Here is a 22441-nt window from a genome sequence, read left to right on the forward strand (position 1 = left end):
AAAGAAAACAGAAACCAAGAAGACCCCAAAATAGTGTGTGTGTGTGCATATATATGTATATGTGTATGTGTATATATACACATACAGACACATGTGTATATACATACACATATATGTGTGTATATATATACACACATATATGTGAATATGCACATGTTGCTTCTTCCATTAGAATACAATTTACTTGAGGGCAAGGATTATTTTCATTTTTGCTCTGAAACCCCAGGGCTTAGCCTGGGGACTGGCACATTGTAAGCTTTTAATAAAGGCATATTGATCGAATGATATATTGAGTAGAATTCAGAAAACAGATGAGGACTCTTGACACATTTTTTTCTGGGATCAAAAGCATTTGCTTTCCTCTGAATTTTCCCCAAAGGTCTTATATATCTTTAATCTATTAAATTGATACTTGAAATGTAGTAGGCTGTAGTACTTGGAGTGACAGATCTGGAGTCAGAAAGACCCAGGTTGAAATCTTGCCTCTGATACTTAATCTCTGTGTGACTCTGAGTAAATCCTTTAACCTCTTAATTCCTCAACTTCCCTATCTCTAAAATGGAGTCTACCTCAGAGGGTTGCGTGAAGTTCAAAGGAGATGATTTATACAAAGTCCTACATAAACATCAGCTATTATTTCAAGTTATGGAACCTCAGAATGAATGCCTAAGCATCTCATCAAATCTATAAACATGGAATAAGAGCTAGGAGATTCCTTACACATCACTGAGTCCAACCTCCTGAGTTTGGAGATGACCAAAAAAAAAAAACCAAACAAACAAACAGAGCACGGTAGTGGCCTGCCTAAGGTCACAGAGGTGGCATGTGACAAAGTCAGGGCTCAAAACTAGTCCTCTAACTCTACAGTAAATTATATTAATTTGGGGTAAAAAGAAAATTTAATTCAAAAAAGGATGGTAAATTTAAAATAGGTAACACCTGCACAATTAATGGGAATAGAGACATCAAAAGTATCAAAACAACCCTCAATCACCAAGCACTGGTGAAGTATATAGGATAGGTATCAGGCACCATTCTGGGCACTGCTTGAAGATTCAATATTTTCTTGCTCTCCAGCAGCTCATATTCCATGACACAGCAGTGGTATCACTATTTCTAATGTATTCCAGGTAAATATGAGAGTTTTCTTTTTATTTATATAGATCATGACACTCAATAATGCTATACCAAGCACTTGTTTTACATCTCTTGACAGCTAAAACCTGGGGCTATGGCATTGATTGCCCAATAATACCCTAGGCCAACACAAGTTGCCCAGGACAGCGCTGGCATCTACAGCAGAGCAGATGTTTCTGTAATAAAGAGCACCTGGACTTCCCACCAGGATCTTTATGAGATGATTACATTTATTTAACCACAACATAATCTCTTAGAAAATTGCTAATAGAAGATTCAAAGCTCTCATAGGATAACAAATGTTTCAAAATGTGCTTTTATCACTTTCTGTAAGCCTTGTAGACATAATCAGAATCTTTAGTGACAGCCATGTTACTGTGCAACAGTTTAAATATCGTAATACTGTTTAACAGTTGAGTTCAACAAGCATTTATTAAGTGCCTTCTGTATGCAACGCTATTAGAATAGTTCTGTCTCTATCTCCATGTTTCTGTCTCTCATTCTCCTCCTCCTCTTCCTCCTCCTCCTCCTCCTTCTCCTCCTCTTCCTCCTCTTCCTCCTCTTCTTCCTCTCTCTCCTCCTTCCCTGACCCTATTTCTTTCCTCCAAAGAGGGGGAAGGTGAGATGTTCAGTATTATAAATGTCAAGTTTAATCTTGGTAGAGGGGAGGGAAATGACTTCCTTTGAGATAGGAATGGAAGAGGGAAGGCAAAGATACAGAGAACCTGGGTACCAATAAGAAAGACACAAAGTGGATGACGTAGACTTCTCTGAAATTCTTGCATAGGAAATGTGATAATTAGTATCTGTTAATTGGCTTTCACCTTTCTGAAAAGGTGGGTAGAAAAGTCTTCTTCCTCAGTCTCCCTACGCCCAAACAGGCTTTTCCAGAATACTATTTTAAACCAAGGCTCTAAAGTCTATGCCACAGAACGCTTTAACAGAGCAATCCCCCCCCCCCTTTCAGTTCTTCAATACTTTGCCCTGAGTGAACAAGGAGAAATAAAAAACCCTCCAGCTGTCCTCGTCATTATTCTGTTAAGCAAATAAATGTATCTAGAAATGGCAATTAGTATATGTCAAAGACCCTTTCACTGCTAAGTAGAACCTAGTTCATTCGCAACTAGAAGTGTTCAGTAGTACCCTCAAATACAAGGTTTTGAGCTTTTTCTCGTATATGGAATATTTCATCATTTTCCAAAATCTGTACAAACTGGGAAAGGGACATACAGAAATGATGTCTACAACATCCCTTTCCTATTACTCAGCTTAATCAGAGACTGCCAGTAAATTACGGGAACAAAACAGAAATAAGAAAAAGGTCTGGGCTACTAGTGATGTCATTGGAATAGAGAAGACCTAGATGACCCGACTCCCTGGCCCCATGAAGGCCCCATTTTCTTGGTGACTTAGAACCTTAGAGAGTTGCTTAGGGTGCTAATTGATATGACCAAAAGAACAGAAAAAAATACATGTGTGTATGTGTGTGTGTGTATAGTATTGTGTGTGTGTGTGTGTGTGTGTGTGTATATAAACAGCTGTATACATATACATATGTGTATGTGATATATTATAAATACATACACACAGTGAAAAATGGTACATGGGTTTTTATATATACATGTATATATTATATGTACATATGTATGAAAACATGCATGTATATGCATATGTATGCATCATGTGTATATGCACATATGTATATACAAATGTGCATGTGTCTGTATATATGTATATGCAGATGTTTGTATGTGTATATAGGTATGTGTGTTTACATGTTCTCTGTACCTTGATCCTCAGAGATCAGTCTCTCCCCCCAACCCCATAGGAGTTAATCCATTTAACTTTGGTAGTTCATTTTGAAGCTGAGTTCTCTTTATTGGGATATGTGTCTAAAGTCATCTAACCCACCATATCTAGACAGCTCAAGCCATTTCATCTTCCATCAAAGCATCCAAGAGGATTCCTGGGCTATCTTCCCCGATACTGACTTGTACCAGTCTCCTTCTCCACCTCCTTCTTTGGGAACAGTGATGCAACTAATGGGAAGGGAGAGATGATCAGCTGTTCTTTGATTGACTCTACTCACTAGCCATCATGTGACACCTTAGACCAAAATTCCCTTTCCTGGGCACCTTCACTCCCCATATTTTATTTGTCTCCCTTTATTAAAATGTAAACTCACTAAGAACAGGGAATGTTTCACTTTGCTTTCTCTATCCCCAGCACCCAGACCCATGCCTAGAACATGGCAGATACTTTAAATGCTTTTTTTTAATCATTCATTTCACTCTTTTTCCTCCTATTTTCTTCATTTTAAGGAAGGCTGACTTTAAGAAATCTTATTATTAGCCATTGCCTCCAAATTTTGAATAATTCAACATAAACTGCCATTTTAAACAATTTCACAAGCATTTATGTAGCACCTGCCATTTTGTATGTTAGAGGCACTAAGGCTGAGTCAGTCCCTCTCTCTCTCTCTCTCTCTCTCTCTCTCTCTCTCTCTCTCTCTCTCTCTCCCCCTCCCTTCTTTCCCTTACTCCCTTCCACCCCCGCCAAAAAGATGAAATAGAAGTTAATCTTACTGACCAGTAGTAATGACCCAGTACCAATGCCCTTTCATTCCATGGCACAGAAATAAACAAAATCTGCCTACTGTTCAAGGCTATCCATGACAATGGATTTTTAAAAACTGTTCTCATCTCTAGAATTTAAATATAAATAATCATTTGAGCCCTATTCCAACAAATCCCATATCCATAACCAATAAGTTCACATTTAAGAATGCATTTCAAGTTCTTTAGAGTTTACCATTTATATGAGTCTATTTCATACTCTCAGATTTTTGTTTCTCTCCAAAAAGAGATTTTCTTCCACAATAATACCCTTTTAATAACTACCAAGAAGCTAGCAAAAAGTTGATTTTAATTAATTCAATTCAGTTTTTAAAAGACTTTTTAAGTGCCTACTGTGTGACAAGCACATATGAGAAATACCAACATATAGTGTGGAGAGGATTGGCCTCCCTCTACACCAAGCGAAACTGGGTTCAAGTTTTAAGCCCAGACATATACTGCCTTATTATTTGTGAACATCTGATTATCTGACCTTGGGAAGGTCAGTCTCCTGCTCCCTTCACCTGTCAAATTCTAATGGAAGCAAGAGAAGGGCAATATGCATACAATTATGTACATAGAGATTACAAACATACAACCTGATATGTGAAGGGTGTTTGGTAATCAATTGTTTCAAATATAGTTTTAAAGGAAAATGAAACTTGAAAGACTCTGAGTATTCAATATATAAAAGGATATCAGCAGATGTTCTCATAACAAAGGGTGAAGAAAAAGATATAAAACATATATGATTGTGGTTTTCCTCTTTGGCTGAGGAAAATAGTAATGACAATTTTACATGGGGAATGTAATAAGACTAAAATAGTTGGGGAGGATGTGCTTGTAATTGGTCACATTTGGATATAAATTTTTGAATAGACCAATAGACTGACAGTGAATTGAAAATTGGATGGATCCCCAAATTAACCTGGAATATTTTGGGAAAATGAGCCATCATTTGAAATTCAGACCAGCATCAACCTAGAGGCATATGAGCATCTCCATAATATAGAGATAATGAGGATTGAAAGCAAGAGAAAGCTTGGAAACTAGATCATTAGGCAGACAGAAAGCTTTTAGGCCACTTAGGTTGCTCTCAGTAGATTACTTCATATTCAACAAGATTTCTTACCTACCCTTGCATGATTTTGAAAGTTATTTCTTCTCTTATTTTCCTGCAAAATATGTAGGTACTCTAGATTAGAATGTGGAGGTAGAAATTATTGAAGGAAAGGGGGAAAATGTAGATTTGGAATGCTGAGCAGTTCGTGGCATGGGGGAAGTATAAAAAATAACAATGAGGTAAGACAGGATAGGACAGGATAGGACAGGGCAGGTGTGACCAGAATGGCCTTTGTTTTCTTTGGGTGGCTCAGTTTATCTCATTGGGTGCTGGGCCTGGTGCTCCTCTTCTGGGGCAGAAAGCCCAGAGACCCATGCCTGTGAGCAGAGAACTTCCTGTGTGATGAGCCATGGGGCTGGCTGAGGGGAGGTGTTGACTCCAGAGCCATGCCCTATTGGGTGTTAACCTAGGGGAAGGGGCCAACTCAAGAACCAATTGGCTCTGGTCATTCAGGCGGCGCTTGATGATGTCAAAAACTCTACAAGAGGGGGGAAGACGGCTTGAAGATTCCTCTTTCCTTTTCCGGTTGGTGCAGGAGCAGTGGCAAGCATGACTCTGGGCCAGCCCTTGCTCTCGGGCTGAGCCCAGATGTTGGTAACTATGAATTGTATTGGGTCTGTCTGTTGATATTTGTAATTTGCTTGTATTTTGTTTTGAAGTTCGGGGTACTGGTTCACTTTCCCCAAACTAAATGAATGTTCTGAACCTCAGGGTGCTGGCTTTTTCCCCTGAAGTAAGTGAATGAAACTGTATTTGGTCTGTCTCTTGATGCTTGTCTCTTTGCTCCCCTGAACTAACTGAATGCTAACTGAATGCTGGCATTTTCCCCTGAACTAAATGAATGTTGTCTGTATGCTAACTGAATGCTGGATTAAAGTAAGCTGGTCAACCCCTTCACCGTGCTTTCCTTGTTTAAGCAGATAAAAAGAACCTGTGCTTTCCCAGTGTGCCAGCAGCCTCCTGGGTGCTGGCTGTGGGGGGATCTTACGCCCCCATAGTAGCTGCTAGCTGGATTATTAAAACAGCAGGGTATGCTTGGGGAGGAGGAGAGGAACAGCAAATCCTAGGGTTGAAGAACCAAGTGACCAGTATTAAAGGATTAGAAGGAACAAGTATAGGGTCTGTATGTCCCTATTTTTAACAGTATGATAATGTAATGCTTACAGCATCCCCAACTTGCAGTCCTCAATGCATATCTGCCAAAGATCAAGGTACTCTGTGTGTTTGTACCTCTAAAACTAAAGCCCCCACTGGTGCATTCACCTTTAATAGTCAGCCAGGGGACACAATTAGATGAAAGCAAATGTGTTTAATGAAATGACATAGCAAGAAAAGTAGCAATATATTTTCTTCAGGAGAATCATGAAGCACAATAGCATCCCAGAACATAATATTCACAAATAGAAATAGGCAATATGGCCTTAATGAGAAGAAAGATAATCTTGCAGGTTATATAAACATATGTGTGTGTATGTGTGATGTGAAGAAGGACAAAGAGGGATAGAGAGAGAGATGGGGTGACCAGAGTAAGTTAGTATTCCTTAGTTTTCACTTCATTTTTAGAGGAGCTAAATTTAGGACTGTGTTTTTAAAGAAACAAAGGATGTCAATTAGTAGCAGAAAGAGGGAAGGCTATTTTGTATGAAGGGAATGGCACAAGAAAAAGCAAATAGGCAAAGGTTCTGAAGAGTAGGCTTAATACGTTGACTAATTTGCTTGTAGGAGAGTTACGTCATGTGTATAGCAAGATGATTTAAGAAAAATGATGTTTATAATTCAGAGAAACATAGGAAGACATATTAACTAATGCAGAGTGAAATAAGTAGGAGCCAAAAAACAATATATACAAATGATGACAAAATAAATGGAAAGAAAAACAAAACCAAGTTAAACACTGGGTAATTTTATTACCTAAGTTTATTGTGGGAGAAAAGATCAGAACATGCATCTCCTTCCTATATTTGGAAAAGTAAGAGGACAAAAGATCCATTCACAAACTGCCATTAAGGATACTTCTTCCATCTGGTGCTTATGCAGCTGAACTTTTTAATCGTGCCTAGGCCATTCTATTGATCTCTATTAAAGGACATCATATTTGCTGGAAGTGCATTATTCCATCCCATCAAGATCTTTTTGGATTCTTATTCTACTGAGCACTATTTTAATTGCCCTTTCTAGATTTATGTCATCTACAAATGTGAGAACTGTTCCACAGTTCCATGACTAAGCCCAAAATGTTGCACACTGCATTGATTTTTATGGATAATTTCATACATGGAGACAAAGAGAGTAGACAGACATATATGCATACACACACAGAGGGAAGAAAACATGGCAAAGGGGATAAAAGGATGGCCTTGAAGTGAGGAAGGCCAGGGTTCAAGTATTGTTGTTGACATGTACCAGTGGAATAGCCATGACTAAGTCACTTAACACTTCAGCAACCCAGATAACTCTTTCAGGCAATAAATCACAGATAAGTAGCTGGGCAGAATCAGGGAGTAGGCACAATGGGAATTCCCAACATTGATGAGCTAATACATGAAAATGAAGAAGGAAGTAAGGAAGGAGGGAGGGAGGGAGGAAAGGAAGCAAGGAAGGAAGAAAGGAAGGGAAGGAAGGAAGGAAGGAAAGAAGGGATGGAGGGAAGGAAGGAAGGAAGGAAGTAAAGAAGGGATGGAGGGAAGGAAGGAAGGGAAGGAAGGAGGGAGGGAGGAAGGAAGGGATGGAGAGAAGGAAGGAAGGAAAGAAAGAAGGAAGGGAGGGAAGGAAGGAAGGGAGGGAAGGGAGGAAGGAAGGGAAGGAGGGAAGGAAGGAAGGATGGGAGGAAGGGAGGGAAGGAAGGAAGGATGGGAGGAAGGGGAAACTGAAGCAGACAAAAGTCAAGAGACTTGCTCAGGGTCACACAGCTCATAAGTGTCTGATTTCAAATTTGAACTCAGAACTTCCTTACTCCAAGATCAGTGCTCTATCCATGGTGCCCCCTTGCTGCCTCTAAGGTCCTAATCAGAAAGCCATGTAAATGAGAAAATATCAGGATTTCACAGTTAGTTCAATGAATTTAAGTTATCATAATGTGGCACGGGAAAAAGAGTATTATACACTAATCTGTTTCCTAATATTAGATATAATAGGCTTGTATTTTTCATCAGGCAAAGAGAATTAGACTGTACTTGTCTGGCTGATATGTGGGCCAGTATTGGAGGCCTTTCACCTCCAAAGATTGCATCCTTCTCCAGTGCTGGGTAATTCCTATGCTGAGACAGTTTGGCTACGAATTGGTGAAATCTGGCATTTTCTCAAAAGAGGCCCAGGAGTAGAACAGTGTAAGGGAGACCTACAGGCCAGGGCCTCCAATGTTTTGACTGAGGCCGAGCAATGTTCCTGCTCAGACTTTTGACTAAAGTATACTTGAACCAAATCCAAAAATCAACCCCCAAAGAAGCAAACATACAAATATGGGCTTTAATATGAGCCTGGGTAATATCATGGCTGTGAAGAATGTAAGTAAGTACTGAAAATGGATAAAAGGAGCATGAAAGAGAAATAAAACAGGGTATCATCTCCAATTTGGTGTGCTTAAAAGAAATACAGGTGTCCAAAACATGGTTACTCCGGGGGGGCAGTCTGGAGGGAGGGGGACGGGAGGTAATATAATTATGCAATTTAAAGAGTGAATAAGTAAACATCGTGGTTGTTTGCTTTCTATGCTACTCGTCATTGGGCAAAATGGAATGTCTTCTGTGTGGCCTATGGGGTTCTCACGGCAAAGACTCGGTTCCACATTTCCTTCTTTTCTCAACCCTCAGAATATAATTTCTGAGAATCATATAGATCACAGAGAATTTATTTTAGTTTGTGCTAGCCTCAGGAAACAAAATATACTCATGAAAGGGATTCCTAAGGAGTTTTGCTGCTTCCTTTACTCGCTTGTTTTTTCTACAAGGACTATTTATACAGCAGATGGGTTGATTCTTAGACTTAAGTATTTCAGCTAGTAGATCCTTGTCCCTCTCCCCAGTCATAGGCATTCTATGGCCTGTCTGGATGGAATCACAGATAAATGGTGGTATGACCTTGGGAAGAAATCAATAGTGCAGGGGAAAAAAAGGAGTCACAGCTCCCCAAAATACTCAAACAATTTATGATCTCAATCAGCTGCCTCTCCTCCCTCACCACTTTGTTTACTAGATATAAATGAAGGCACCAAAGCCTGAATTTTTTAACTGTACCTAAAATAACCATATGGATATTTGTATACCTATTCCCACATCGCAAGATACATACAAAAATTACAATTTAATGGAGTATTTGTATATATCTCTATGTCCATATATACATGTATGCACACATATATGTATATGTCTATGTTTACATAGCTCTACATAGGAATAGATTTTTTAATCTTTCTTAACCAGAATTGTGATGTCATAAGTATGGGGAACTTTTGGCTAGGCATTTCTTCTGTCCATGCAGATGGATGTCTTTAATACAACTTATGATCTTAGTAAGTTTCTTGGCACACTGCAAAGTTAAGTGGCTTCTACATGTGTAGCTAATGTGGTACCTGTACTATCCCACACTGCCTGTGATGAATAAATGTTCTCCTGAACTGAATACTCTGGAGAGAATCAGGTGTAACTTCCTAATTAATCATCTTCCTGACACATTCCACCCTAGGCCACTCCCAAATATGAGCATCTCACAATGTCCAGTCCTCATCCTTCCCATCTCTCTCCACCCTAAGCCCTGGGGTAATATCATCCATAGCTCCTATGGTTATTTCTTTAGAGAGGACTCCCAAATATATATATTTAATCACAATTTTCTCTTCCCCCAACTATATTCCTGCATGTCTAACTGTATATCAGACATACCTATAATTCATTGGGACTTTATTAAGTACCTATTTACCTGGCACTACAAGAGGCTCTAGGTTTTTTTTTTTTAAATAAAAAGCAAAGTCAAACAAATTCCTTCCCTGCAGAATCATATAGCTACTAGATATCCAACTTACCTGGAGAATGTAAGCTCCTGGACAGCAGAGGCTGTTGGACTTTTTAATTTGTATTTCCAGCACTTAACAAAGGGCCTGATATATTGTGGGTGTTCAATTCATGGCTGTTGATTGATAAATCTCATGGCACCTCAAATTCAACATGTCCAAAATGGTATTGAGCATCTGCCCTAAATTTATTTCTACCCTTCAATTTCTCATTTCTGTTGATGACACCACCAACCTTCTAATATTGGCCTTAAAACATCACAGTCATCTTGAACCTTTCCTTATCTTTGAAATCGTGATGGATAGAGTACTGGACATGGAGTAAGACCTGAGTTCAAGTCCAGGCTCAGAAATTTACTAGCTGTACGGTCTTGGACAAGCCACTTAATCTCGGTCTGCCTTAGTTTATTCATCTGTAAAATGGGGTTAATGATAGCATCTACCTCCCAGAGTTGCTATTGAGAACACAAATTTCCTAGGGTACTTTGTTTGAATCTATAGAATAATAATGACAATAGCTAATATTTATATAACCCTTCAAAGTTTAGAGTTCTTGATATATATTATGTCATTTGATTCTCATAATACCCCATGACTTAGCTGCTACTATCAGGAAACTGTTTTACAGAAAAGAAAACTGAGGCACAAGAAGTGGCTTAAGGGGCTTGTCTACGGTCCCGGAGCTAGTAAGCGTCAGATGCAGTATTCAAATTCCGTTCTTCCTGACTCCAAGTCTATTGCTCTAATCACTGTGTGACCTACATACTTAACCCTAGATCATACTCTGTAGCAACTCCTCAATTAAACTTAAGGACAAGAAGAGTAATATTTTTCATCTTTGTTTCTCAGTACCTAATAAAGTGTCCTTCTCTGTATTAAGATTTCAAATTCCCCTTGACAACTCAGTGGACGTAGATGTAGCTATAGGAGGCTAGAAATATGTGATCTCAGTACAAGACAGGACTTCTTTACTTATGTTCTTTCAATTTTATTAAGGCAATTCAGCAAATATTTGTTAAATATTTGTCTACTGTGTGAAAGACATGTTAGGTGCTGAGGAAACAAAAGATAGCATAGCATCCCAAGAAGATTTGTGGAAATTCATGAATCTGAGGGTTAGAATACAGTTGACACCAAATGAGAGAAGAAAATGAGAGAAAAGCAGGAGTGATTTCATAGTGTGGATAGACTATGTCCCACCTGGTCATAAGGGAGCTACTGATGATTCCTTCCTAATGCAGGTCCCATTTAAGAACAATTTAAATTAACATTTAAAGAACAATTAATTCTAATACCATATAAACTATTTGGAAAAAATCGGAGTCCTGACAAATTCCTTTTATGACAAAATATGGTGCTGCTACCTAAGCCAGGAAGAGCCAAAACAGAGAAAGAGAATTATAGACCACTTTCCCTAATGAACATTGATGCAAAAATTTTAAATAAAATATTAGCAAAGAGATTACAGCAATTTATCATGAGGATAATACACTATGACCAGGTGGGATCTATACCAGGAATGAGGGCCAGTTCAATATTAGAAAAACTATCAGCATAATTGACCATATCAATAACAAAACTAAGAGAAATCCTATGATTATCTCAATAGATGCAGAAAAAGCTTTTGACCAAATATGGCACACATGCACAAAAGCATACTAATAAATGTAGTTTTCCCTAAAATGATAAGCAGTATCTATCTAAACCCATCAACAAGCATTACCTGTTGCTGAGTGAGGGGAACAGAAATAGGAGAACATTACACATGATTACAGATACATAGTATCTGTGATGACTAACTTTGATAGACTTGGCTCTTCACAGCAATACAAGATTGAAAGACAGCTCCAAAAGACTCATGATGGAAAAGGCTAGCCACATTCAGAGAAAGAATTATGGAGTGTGAATGCAGATTGAAGCAAATTATTTGCTCTCTTTTTTCTTTTTTTTTCTTCTTTGTTGGTTATGTTTCCTCTTTCTCATGATTCATTCCATTGGTTATAATTCTTTACAACTTGAATATTGTGCAAATAAGTTTAATGCAAAGGCATATGTAGGACCTATATCAGATTATAAGTCATCTTGGGGGGAGGGAGGGAGAAGAGGGAGGGAGAGAAAATTTGGAACTCAAAAGCTTGTGGAACTAAGTGTTGTAAACTAAAAATAAAAAAAAAACAAGCATTATCTACTTGAAATAATAAGTTACTTGAAATAATTAACAACTTCAACAAAGTTGCAGGATATAAAATAAGCCCACATAAATCATTGGTGTTTTTATATATTACTAACAAAGCCCAACAGCAAGAAATAGAAAGAGAAATTCCATTTAAAATAACTGCAGACAATATAAAATGTTTGGGAGTCTACTTGTCAAGACAAACCCAGGAACTGTATGAACACAATTACAATACACTTTTTACACAAAGAAATTCAGATAAAATAATTGGAAAAATACTGATTACTCATGGGTAGGCTAAGCTAAGATCGTAAAATTACAATTCTGCCTAAATTAATTTACTTATTCAGCACCATACCAACTACCAAACTATGAAGCTATCAAAAATATTATTTTATAGAAGTAGGAAAAATAATAACAAAATTCATCTGGAAGAAAAAAAGGTCAAAAATATCATGGGGATTAATGAAAAAAAAATGAGAAGGAAGGCAGCCTAGCTGTACCAGATTTAAAACTGTATTGTAAGGTGGCAATCATAAAACTATTTGATACTGACTAAGAAATACAGTGGTGGATCATTGGAATAGGTTAGGTACCCAAGACATAGTAGGAAATGATTACAGTAATCTACTGTTTGATAGACCCAAAGATTCCAGCTGCTAGGATAAGAACTTACCATCTGGCAAAACTGCTAGGAAAACTGGACAATAGCATGGCAGAAACTAGGCATAGACCGACATCTCATCATTTACCAAAAGAAGGGCAAAATAGGTACATAATCTAGACATAAAGAGGGATACCATAAACAAATTAGGAGAGCGAGGAAGAGTTGATCTGTCAGATCTATGGAGGAGGGAACAATTTATGACCAAACAAGAGATAGAGAATATTATAAAATGCAAAATGGATGATTTTGATTACATTAAATTGAAAAGTCTTTGCACAAACAAAGCCAATGCAACCAGGATTAGAAGGAAGCTGAGAAACAATTTTTACAGTCAATGTTTCCAATAAAGGCCTCATTTCTCAAATATATAGAGAACTGAGTCAGATTTACAAGAATACAAGCCATTCCCCAATTGATAAATGGTCAAAATATATAAACATGCAATTTTCAGATGAAGAAATAAAAGCTATCTATAGTCACATAAAATTACACCGAATCAGTATTGATTATAGAAATGCAATTTCAAACAACTCTGAAGTACCACCTCACACTTGCCTGATAGGCTAATATGGACAGAAAAGGAAAATGATAAATGTTGGAGAAGATGTGGGAAAATTGGAACACTAATGCATTCTTGGTGGAGTTGTGAGCTGATCCAACCATTCTGGAGAGCAATTTGGAACTATGTCCGAAGGTCTATAAAATTGTGCATATCCTTTGATCCAGCAATACTACTACTAGGTCTGTTTCCCAACACAATTATAAAAATGGGAAAAGGAACCACATGTACAAAAACATTAACAGCAGCTATTTTTGTGGTGGCAAAGAGGGAATGCCCATTAACTGGGGAATGGCTGAATGAGTTGTGGAATACAAATGTAATGGAATACTATTGTGCTATAAGAAATGATGAGCAGGCAGATTTCAGGAAAAAAAAACATGGAAAGACTTACATTAACTGATTCTGAGTGAAGTGAGCAGAAACGGGAACATTGTACATAGCAACAGCAACATTGTATGATGATCAACTATGAATGACTTAGTTAATCTCAGCAATACAATGAACCAAGACAATTCCAAAAGACTCATGATGAAAAATTCGACCCACATCCAGAGAAAGAACTATAGAGTGTGAGCGCAGAAGGAAGCACACTGTTTTCACTTTTGTTGTGGTTGTTGCTTTTCTTCTTCTTGATTTTTCCCTTTTGTTCTGATTCTTCTTTCACAACATGACTAGTGGGAAATACGTTTAACATGAGTGTACATGTCTAACCTATGTCATATTGTTAGCTGTCTTGGGGAGGGAAGAGGGGTGAAGAAGGGGAGGGAGAAAAAAATTGGAACTCAAAATCTCAGAAAAATGAATGTTTAAAACTATCTTTACATGCAATTAAAAAAATAGCATTATGTGGGGAAAAATAAATCACACCAGCAGAAACTCTTAGAAAAATAATGATGGGATTGGCATCAGAGTATCTGGGCTTAAAATTAGAGATCTTAGCTAAGTCACTTCTAGTCCTTGGGACTCAACTATCTCAACTATACAATGAGATGGTTGAAGTGGACTTGAAGACATATAAGATCCCTTTAAGCTCTGAATATACGATCTTATGAATGGATGGAAAGAAGAAAACAACCCACCCAAGGAAAAATACAAAAATGCCAAAGAACCAAAATTGTTTAAGTAAGTGTGTGTGTGTGTGTGTGCGTGTGTGTGTGTGTGCGCGCGCACACGTGTGTGCATACAGCTAAAGTCAAAGCCTGTAATATAGCATTGCCTCATGGCAGGAGGAGAGGGGGAGGGCGGGCAGGGCAAGGGAGGAGATCACACCTGCCTACCATCTGGAAGTTTCCTATTTTAATGGATTATTTTTGCTAACTAGGTGCTAAGCTGAGACTTGTAGGTGGAGGAGGGGGAGAGAAGGAAAACGAGCGGGACTACATGTATGGCTTTCTTAGCTATGCATATTCCCAACTCTGACACTGCTTAATTATATGACCAGAAGCAAATTATACGGCTTCTCTGAGCCTTGGTTTCCTTAACTATAAATTTAGGATAATACTATTTTGACTAACAACGTTGTAGGGCTTTTGGGAAAGGTGCTTTATAAAGTACGAAGCATATACAAATGAGACTCACTAATAACACAGAAAGAAAAACAACTCAAATACCATTTTTGTTTCTACTACCTCTGCTAAAGAAAATTTTATTAGAATTGGGGGAAAATGTATAATGACAATTGTTGAGGAAATTGCTGGTTTTGCTGGGTGAGGAGGTTTGGGATGGATGTCTTCGTGGGGTTACCACAGGGCTCTATTTTCTAATTTCAAATCCAGAAAAGAACAGACCAGTCTTAAGTGCCTCCCCCAGCTTATCTTTTCCTGCTTTCTATGTGTATCCTTGATTGGATAAAGTCATAAACAGCCTAATCAGCCTACCATCCTATTACATAATACTAATGAGGTCATCGCTTAGATGACTCAATTGAAACCCTCAAAGATTTCACCAACCTAAAACAATTAGCCCAAGTATTCATAAGAGGAGATGTAATAGGGACCAATGTGACCAATGTAAAATCGAAACCTGACTTGAGGTCTTACAACAATCAATTCTGTAAGTATAGGCCTGACTTAATCCCCTGTCAAAATTTTGGGGGTCTATACCTATAATTTTATTGATGCAATGAACTCCCAATAAGACAACTCTCCTTACTCATCAATTGTTAGGCAATTTATATTCTTAAGGGAGTTGCTTGATACACTGAGAAATTAAGAGACTCTCCTAGGGTCCCAGCCAGTATTTGTCAGAGATGAGACTTGAACTTGGGTCTTTCTTTGAAGCCAGCCCTTTATCCAATATGCTATGCTGGCTCTTATCTGAAAATTAAAAAAAAAAAAGGTCTTTGTCATCTTTTTTTTTTTTGGAGGGGGAAGGGCAGGGCAATTGGGGTTAAGTGACATGCCCAAGGTTACACAGCTAGTAAGTGTGTCAAGTGTCTAAGGCTAAATTTGAACTCAGGTCCTCCTGACTCCAGGGCCTGTGCTCTACTCACAGCACCACCTAGCTGCCTCTCAGAAATTTCCTCTAACAACAGCTTTGTCTTTCCCTGATAGAACATAGACTTCTTGAGGTCAGCGAGTATTTGTCTTTGTCCTTTCTCTCAGGTCCCTGGTAATATACCTGGCACATGCTTAGCCTTTGGTAAATGCTGGTAGAATGAACAAATCGCAAAAGAAAAAACAGGAGAAACAGAATTGCTATATTCAGTATTTAATGGGTTTTCATTCAGAAGAGTAATTAGACTCTTCTCCCTACTTTTCTTGAAGCTCCAGTTAATGTAAGTAGGACCAAAGTATAGAAGGAATTTACTACTCAAGCTCCACTTTGGAAAATGAAGAAGAGCCTTGATATACAGTCTTCTCTAAGAAGTCTTCAGGTACAGGTCAGGTGATAACTGTATGGGACATTGTAAAAGAAGGTGCCTGCATGAGGAAGGAGGTTGGAGAATGGTGCCTTTGGAATCCCCTCTCTCAGATTTTTAAGCTTCTGAGACAGCTAAGTTGTGCACTGGATAGAATGCTAGGCCTAGAGTCAGGAAGACATGAGTTCAACTCTGTCCTTAGAAACTTATTAGATATGTGACTCTGAGTAAGTCACTTAAACTCTGCCTCAGTTTCCTAAGTTGTAAAATGGGGATAATAATAGTGCCTACATCCCAGTTTGCTGTGAGGATTCAATGAGATATTTGCAAAGCATTAAGCACAATGCTTAGCCCACAGTTGGGGCTTAATAAATGCTTATTTCCTTTGGCCTCCCACCCCTTTGTGTGTGTGTGTGTGTGTGTGTGTGTGTGTGTGTGTGTGTGTGTGTGTGTGTGTGTGTGTGTGATTTCTACCTTGGTTCATCTCCAGAACAGTATCACAGCCTCCCTACAAGAAGACTGGGTGGGCTTCTCCTCATTACCTTTAACCTTTTGCTACAATATAAAAAAATATAATGGTAGACTTATCTTCCCAAGGAAAAGAGTAATTTATGAATTTGTTTCTTAAAGCACGAACAACATTCCTTGTGTCAGATTTTAAGATGTCTGTGTGTTTAATCAACCCCTGATTTTTAGGGTCTCACTGCTCAGGGCAGCATAAGCAATCATGAATGTAATTAATGGCAGCCTGTGAGCCAGGGAGGAAGAGAGCATTGCTGACTCTCCGAAATAAGCCTGTGTGCTTGGCAGCCCGACCACGCTGTATTCCATCGCTATGAGGTATGGAAACTGTACTATGAAATACCCATTACTCATCCCCTGGGCTCCAGACACACAGCCCTATCAGAAAGGAGCCATTCTAAGGAACGGGAGGGAGGGAAGGGGAGACCAGGGAATTCATTTAAGGTTTGCACATTACTTTCAATAGCTTCTTTCATTGACTTTTCCCTGACTTTTAAAATTAGCAAGGACATCAGGCCTTGGAGGAAATAGCAAACAGCAAATCTCTGTGCCTCTGCTCTTGGGTGAGCCTGGGTTTCACTTGGTGCTTGAACCTTCCTATGAATCATGGTCTGTTTCTCATTACTCTCCACATGTGGCCACGGCGGGGCTTTGTTCAGTGATTTCTGGCCATTTTGTCTGGACGGAGATTATGTTGTTTTATGTTGCTCGGATTCTAGAGAATGAAAGCTGTCGCTGACACCACCCAAGGAAGAACAATCTTGGAAATGAGAGGTTCTATTGAATGATTTCCCGGGTGACCTATTCCCGAATCAAAGGAAGTGAATCCAAGTGTGTCCCTGGGCCTGACTACTGTACTTAACTCACCCAGGAATCAAATGCAAGAGAGAACAAAAGCCACTCAGATGTTAGCAAAGGAGACGACTGTCAGAAGAATACATTAAAGCTAATTCTGTTGTCCACTCTGTATCCTCAGAAGGGGGCAGCCCATTCATCTCATTGGCACCTAAGTCTCTCTGTGCCGCTACTAAACAAAATGGAGCAGCCACTTTGACTGACCATGTAGTGTATGCAGAAAACAAAACCAAAAACAGTTTAATTAACTTCATGTTTTAAAAAAAATGCAAATTCTTTGGATTCATAATATTTGTCTCTCATTGTGTGGCCAGAATAATTAGGTCAAGTGGAAAATAACCCGCAAAAAAGTGTGCGTGCACATATGTATATGTGTGTGTTAAAATATAAATTTATCTCTATCACTATACAAACATGTGTGCATATATTTGTCATGTATGTTTATATGTATACACATATAAATACATGCATGCATGCATACATACACACACCCATATATTTGTCTCTCACAGAGAGCTAAAATTACAAAATTTTGCATGGGGGTAGCAGCATGAAGAATCTCTCTCCATAGAGGAGGGAGAGCAGGAAAAGCTGCTAGGAAGAGACATTTGGGCAATGATGTTGAGAGGCCTCATGGGGTAAGGGAAGGGTTGGGAAGGGAAGAGGACGGGCTTGTGGAAAGTCCCTAATCTAGTAGTTTGCTATTTTGCCTAATCATTTTTGTTAATTAGGTGCCAATTTTGGTTGTTTCCATGCTTCTGAAGGATTAAAATTGTTGCCCACATCCTTCAAATGGACAGCCCTGGTGCTAAGCCTTGTCCTCCCCATCCTAGTCAAGGCTATGCCCCCACAGCATATAGGACAGTGGCTTGAAACTAATAGTCTTAATATATATTTGTGGCCTGAGTGGTGTGTGATTATCCACTTGTTGAGTTATATCACCACCCCTAGGTCTGGCCCTACTTTGTTCTTGTCAACTGAAAGACTGGAAAGGCACCAAACTTCTCGTTAGGATATACTCAGAAAATCAAAGGGAGATGCCATTCTTTACTAACATTTAATCTTGCCTAAATTGAAATGTAAAAGAGTGGTGAGTGTTGCCTATTTAAAGTCTTTGGGGCTCAAACCCAATCCCAGAAACCAATCATGCATTGCCAACTGGATTAGTACCACAAATAACACATGTTTGAACAGGAATGCCAATTCAATAGCCCAACTGCGTGATACAAGATCAATTGGAGTGATTTCATAAGCCATTTAACATAATCCTTTCATGTATTTTTTGAAGAGGGAATACGCCAAACATGAAGACGCATACAGTCTAACAACCATGGCGGTACTTCCGAGGACTCAATAAAAAGATGGAATCCATTTAGATCACAGCTCTCAGATCTTATGGACTGTTTAACACTTCCAACCCAGACTCAATAGACCCTCTACGAAAGAAACCCTCTTCTCTTGTAATAACTTAGCCAAAGCTTTCCAGAACACCAAAATTAAAACACGTTTTGCACGGGAGAGTTTTCCCAAGGGCCCCTCATTTTCATATAGGAAATCAATCTGCATCACTGAAGATATCATTCAAATCAGAAGACACAATGTGGTTAGGAGGTAATTTAGTTTTCTGCTGAAGCAATTTGAAACTTGTTCTGATTTGTGATTTTCATTTTGTTTGTTAATGAAAAAAATTAATGAGCAATGTTACTGGAAATACAACTCATCAAAGCATCGGCATTATTAAATATGTTTGCAATATACTGTACGTGATGTTGATTGCACAGCCAGAGCCAGAGCCCAATGTGGAGCCAGCGTGAGGGCCTTGGCCACAGAATGGGAATCAGTCCACCCCACCGCTCCATAAACCAGACAACTTGGGGAAGGGGCTCTCTAGCACATACCTTTGCATTGATTTGTGTTTTTGTCAAGAATTGCCTTTGTGGAAACAATTTTTCCATACCTATGGGAGGAAAAAAAAGACAGGTCATTACATCTTTCCTTTACATGCCATAGAATAAATTCAATGCAGGTGCTTCCAATATTTTGTTCAGACTATCAACACATGTGCAGAGACAACAAACAACTCAAGAAATAACCAAGGTGCTAAGCTGTCACACCTGGATGACCTCTTTTAACTAGTTTTCACAGCTTAGGAATGTGCTTCATAAAGTTTGTCCTGAGCTGGGCCTTTAAAAAGTCAACATGCCAGGTCTTTTGGGGGGAAGGGGATGATTAGGTCTAGTTGCATAGCATTAGGAGCAAAGTAAGAGATTGCATGGATGCTTTTTCTTACAAACAGAAAGTTATTTCTCTGAGTTTGTTTTTCTTCCAAGTTCATCTGCAGACACTTGCACAAATAAGGTAGACAGGCATGGAGAAGTTTTTAAATCAAAATAAAATGACCACATACAGATCATGCCCAGAAACTACAATTGTTACTAATAATAGCCATAGTTATAAAAACAGTAATATGTTTAATACATTCATATTAATATTACGGGCTCTAAAACCTTCAGATCTTTGGGGTAGTTTGACCTCTGGAATTTTGAAATCTATGAGTCTAGGAGACTGTGAGTTTATGGCAGTCAAGAAAATCTGTATCCAGGAATAAATAAATGATAATCCTATTATACTCTTCCCCAGCCAGACCACATCAAGAGCAGGGTGTTTAGTTCTGGCCATTTGGTTTTAGGAAAGACGTTGATAAGCTGGAAGGAGTCTGTCTAGTGGAAGTCAGCCAGGATGGGCAAGGAGCTTGAGCTCAGGCCAGATGAAGTTGAGTCAAAAGGATAGAGGATGCTCAGCCTAGAGAAACATTATGAGGTAGAAGAGAAATTCTGTTTGGCCCCAGATGCCAGAATTAGAAAGAAATAGGTGTATGTTGCAAAGAAGCAGATTCAAGCTTGGGGTTAAAACAAACAAACAAACAGCAAAAACAACCTGGCAACAGTTAGGGTTGCCCTAAAATGGAATGAAGTTCCTTAGGAGAGAGTGGGTTCCTCTTGCTTGAGGTAGGGAAGTAAGGAGGTCAGTTTCTAGGACACTGCAGAAGGGCTCTTTTATCTAGAATGACTTGGACTAGCTACCTGTGACTCCCCTTTTAACTTTGAATTCCTGTGAACCTATGATCTCAAACTTGCCTAAGATGCATAAGAACGTGTTACTGCTCTCAGAAGCCTCCATGCCTTAATCGGCCACATTCTTCCAGTACCAAAGCCACTTGTCTATATTAAGTTCAGAGCCTCAGCTAAGCTTTTCAAACCACTTGGCTAGCATTACTAAGCCACTGATTCAAAACCCAATGTACTTCTCTATTTTGAAAGGACACAATCTATTCGGCATGAAACACGTAGGGAAATAAGTTTCCTCCTTGGCCTCCTCCCCCAGATTTTCCAAAGGAAACTTGGCGAAGCACCTTTCTGAAATGAATGGAATCCCTCACCAGGAAAATGTTGCAATCTTATAGTAACTCTGCCTGGAAATTCATCACTGCAGATGTTTTGACCTCATTACGAGCCTCACTATGGCTATCGACCATAGGAAAGAGGAAAGAAGGGATGCCCTAAGACTGAACTTACTCTGCCCATGAAGGCTGCATAATAAGAAAAAAAAATTTTGGATTCAGAAATAGAGTCCCCAGCGCCTTTGCCATTTACTTCCTGTTTGATGTGGACTGAGGCAATCCAACGCTGTGGGCTTCAGTTTTACTGTCTGGATTATTAAGGCATTGGACAAGATAACTTTCCTTTCGGACTCTTAAGTCTGTAACTCCCTCATATTTCTTCTCCCTACATTTCTGGTAATACCACTCTCAGCTAATCAATTGGTAAGCATTTATTGAGCACCTACTATATGCCAGAGGCTGAGGATATAAGACGAGGGAAAAGATAGTCCCTGCCCTCAAGGAGCTTACAGTCCCTCCATTACCACAGATATATGCCTTTAGCCACCAGATAAAACAAACACTGTATACAGGAGACCTTATGCTGGGACCTCTTCTCTGTGTCTGGCTCTCGTTGGAACATCCATCCACTGCCTGAATTTTAGGCATTTCATTGCTCATTAGCCTGGAGGCCAGAGGAAAGTCAAGGCATAGGATGAGAGTTCAAGTTCATGTAATTTGGCTTTATGAAGGTTTCTGTTTACAACCCAATGAAAAAGTTAGAGTGGGAGAGGGAGTTGAAGACATTACTTAAATTGACCACTTAGGATGAAATTTGAATTTCCTGGATTTCATAACCAACATATGTCCCTCATCAGCTCTTAAGATCTAGAGGTAGAAAGGAAGTAACCTAGAGAACATCTAGACCACAGGTTCTAGACCTTTTGGATGTTCTGGATTCCTTCCAGATAAAGCTTATGGAGCCCTTCTCAAAATAATGTTGTAAAATGCATAAAACAAAATGCACAAGATTACAAAGGAAACAATTATATTGAAGTATAATTATTAAAATATAATTTTAAAAAATTAAAAAAATCAACCAAAGCTAAGAATCCTTTCTTTGTCTCAAAGTACTTAATACATACTTATCCTCTCCCCTCCTCCACCCCACTTCCTCTTTCCTTTCTCTACCAAAGCCTTTAATTTTATAGATGAGGCATGAGAGTCCTTGGGTTGGAGTACTGATTTTGCTCCACTCATCCCTCTATAACCTTGGGTAAGGCCTCAGTTTCCTTATCTGTAAAATGAGGGTTATGAGTAGATGATATCTCAGATTCCTTCCACTTTAAATTCCACAATCCCATGCTGCCCAGACTGACTTGACCAAGATCACACCAGTAGTCAAGGGGAAAATCCGGTTTTAAACCAAATCGTTGCCAAGACTGGTTGGCCACAAGTCCAAGAAAAAAACATACTTTCCTCCCCAGGAATTCTCTAACAAGAAAATGAGTCACTGGGCACATTCAACAGATACAAGATT

General features: G+C 38.9%; 1 protein-coding gene across 7 annotated transcripts in view; it reads right to left on the reverse strand.

Annotated features, from left to right (window-relative positions):
* RBMS3 (RNA binding motif single stranded interacting protein 3) overlaps positions 1–22441 on the reverse strand; it is a 758966-nt gene that overhangs the window by 520550 nt on the left and 215975 nt on the right. For all 7 annotated transcript variants that reach the window (XM_036759106.1, XM_036759112.1, XM_036759109.1 and 4 more), the window contains exon 3: positions 19421–19479. In XM_036759106.1, coding sequence (XP_036615001.1) covers positions 19421–19479 — 59 coding nt within the window. The remainder of the gene's footprint in view (positions 1–19420; positions 19480–22441) is intronic.

Source organism: Trichosurus vulpecula, chromosome 5 (assembly GCF_011100635.1).
Source record: "Trichosurus vulpecula isolate mTriVul1 chromosome 5, mTriVul1.pri, whole genome shotgun sequence".
In the NCBI taxonomy this organism is placed as follows: Eukaryota; Metazoa; Chordata; class Mammalia; order Diprotodontia; family Phalangeridae; genus Trichosurus; species Trichosurus vulpecula.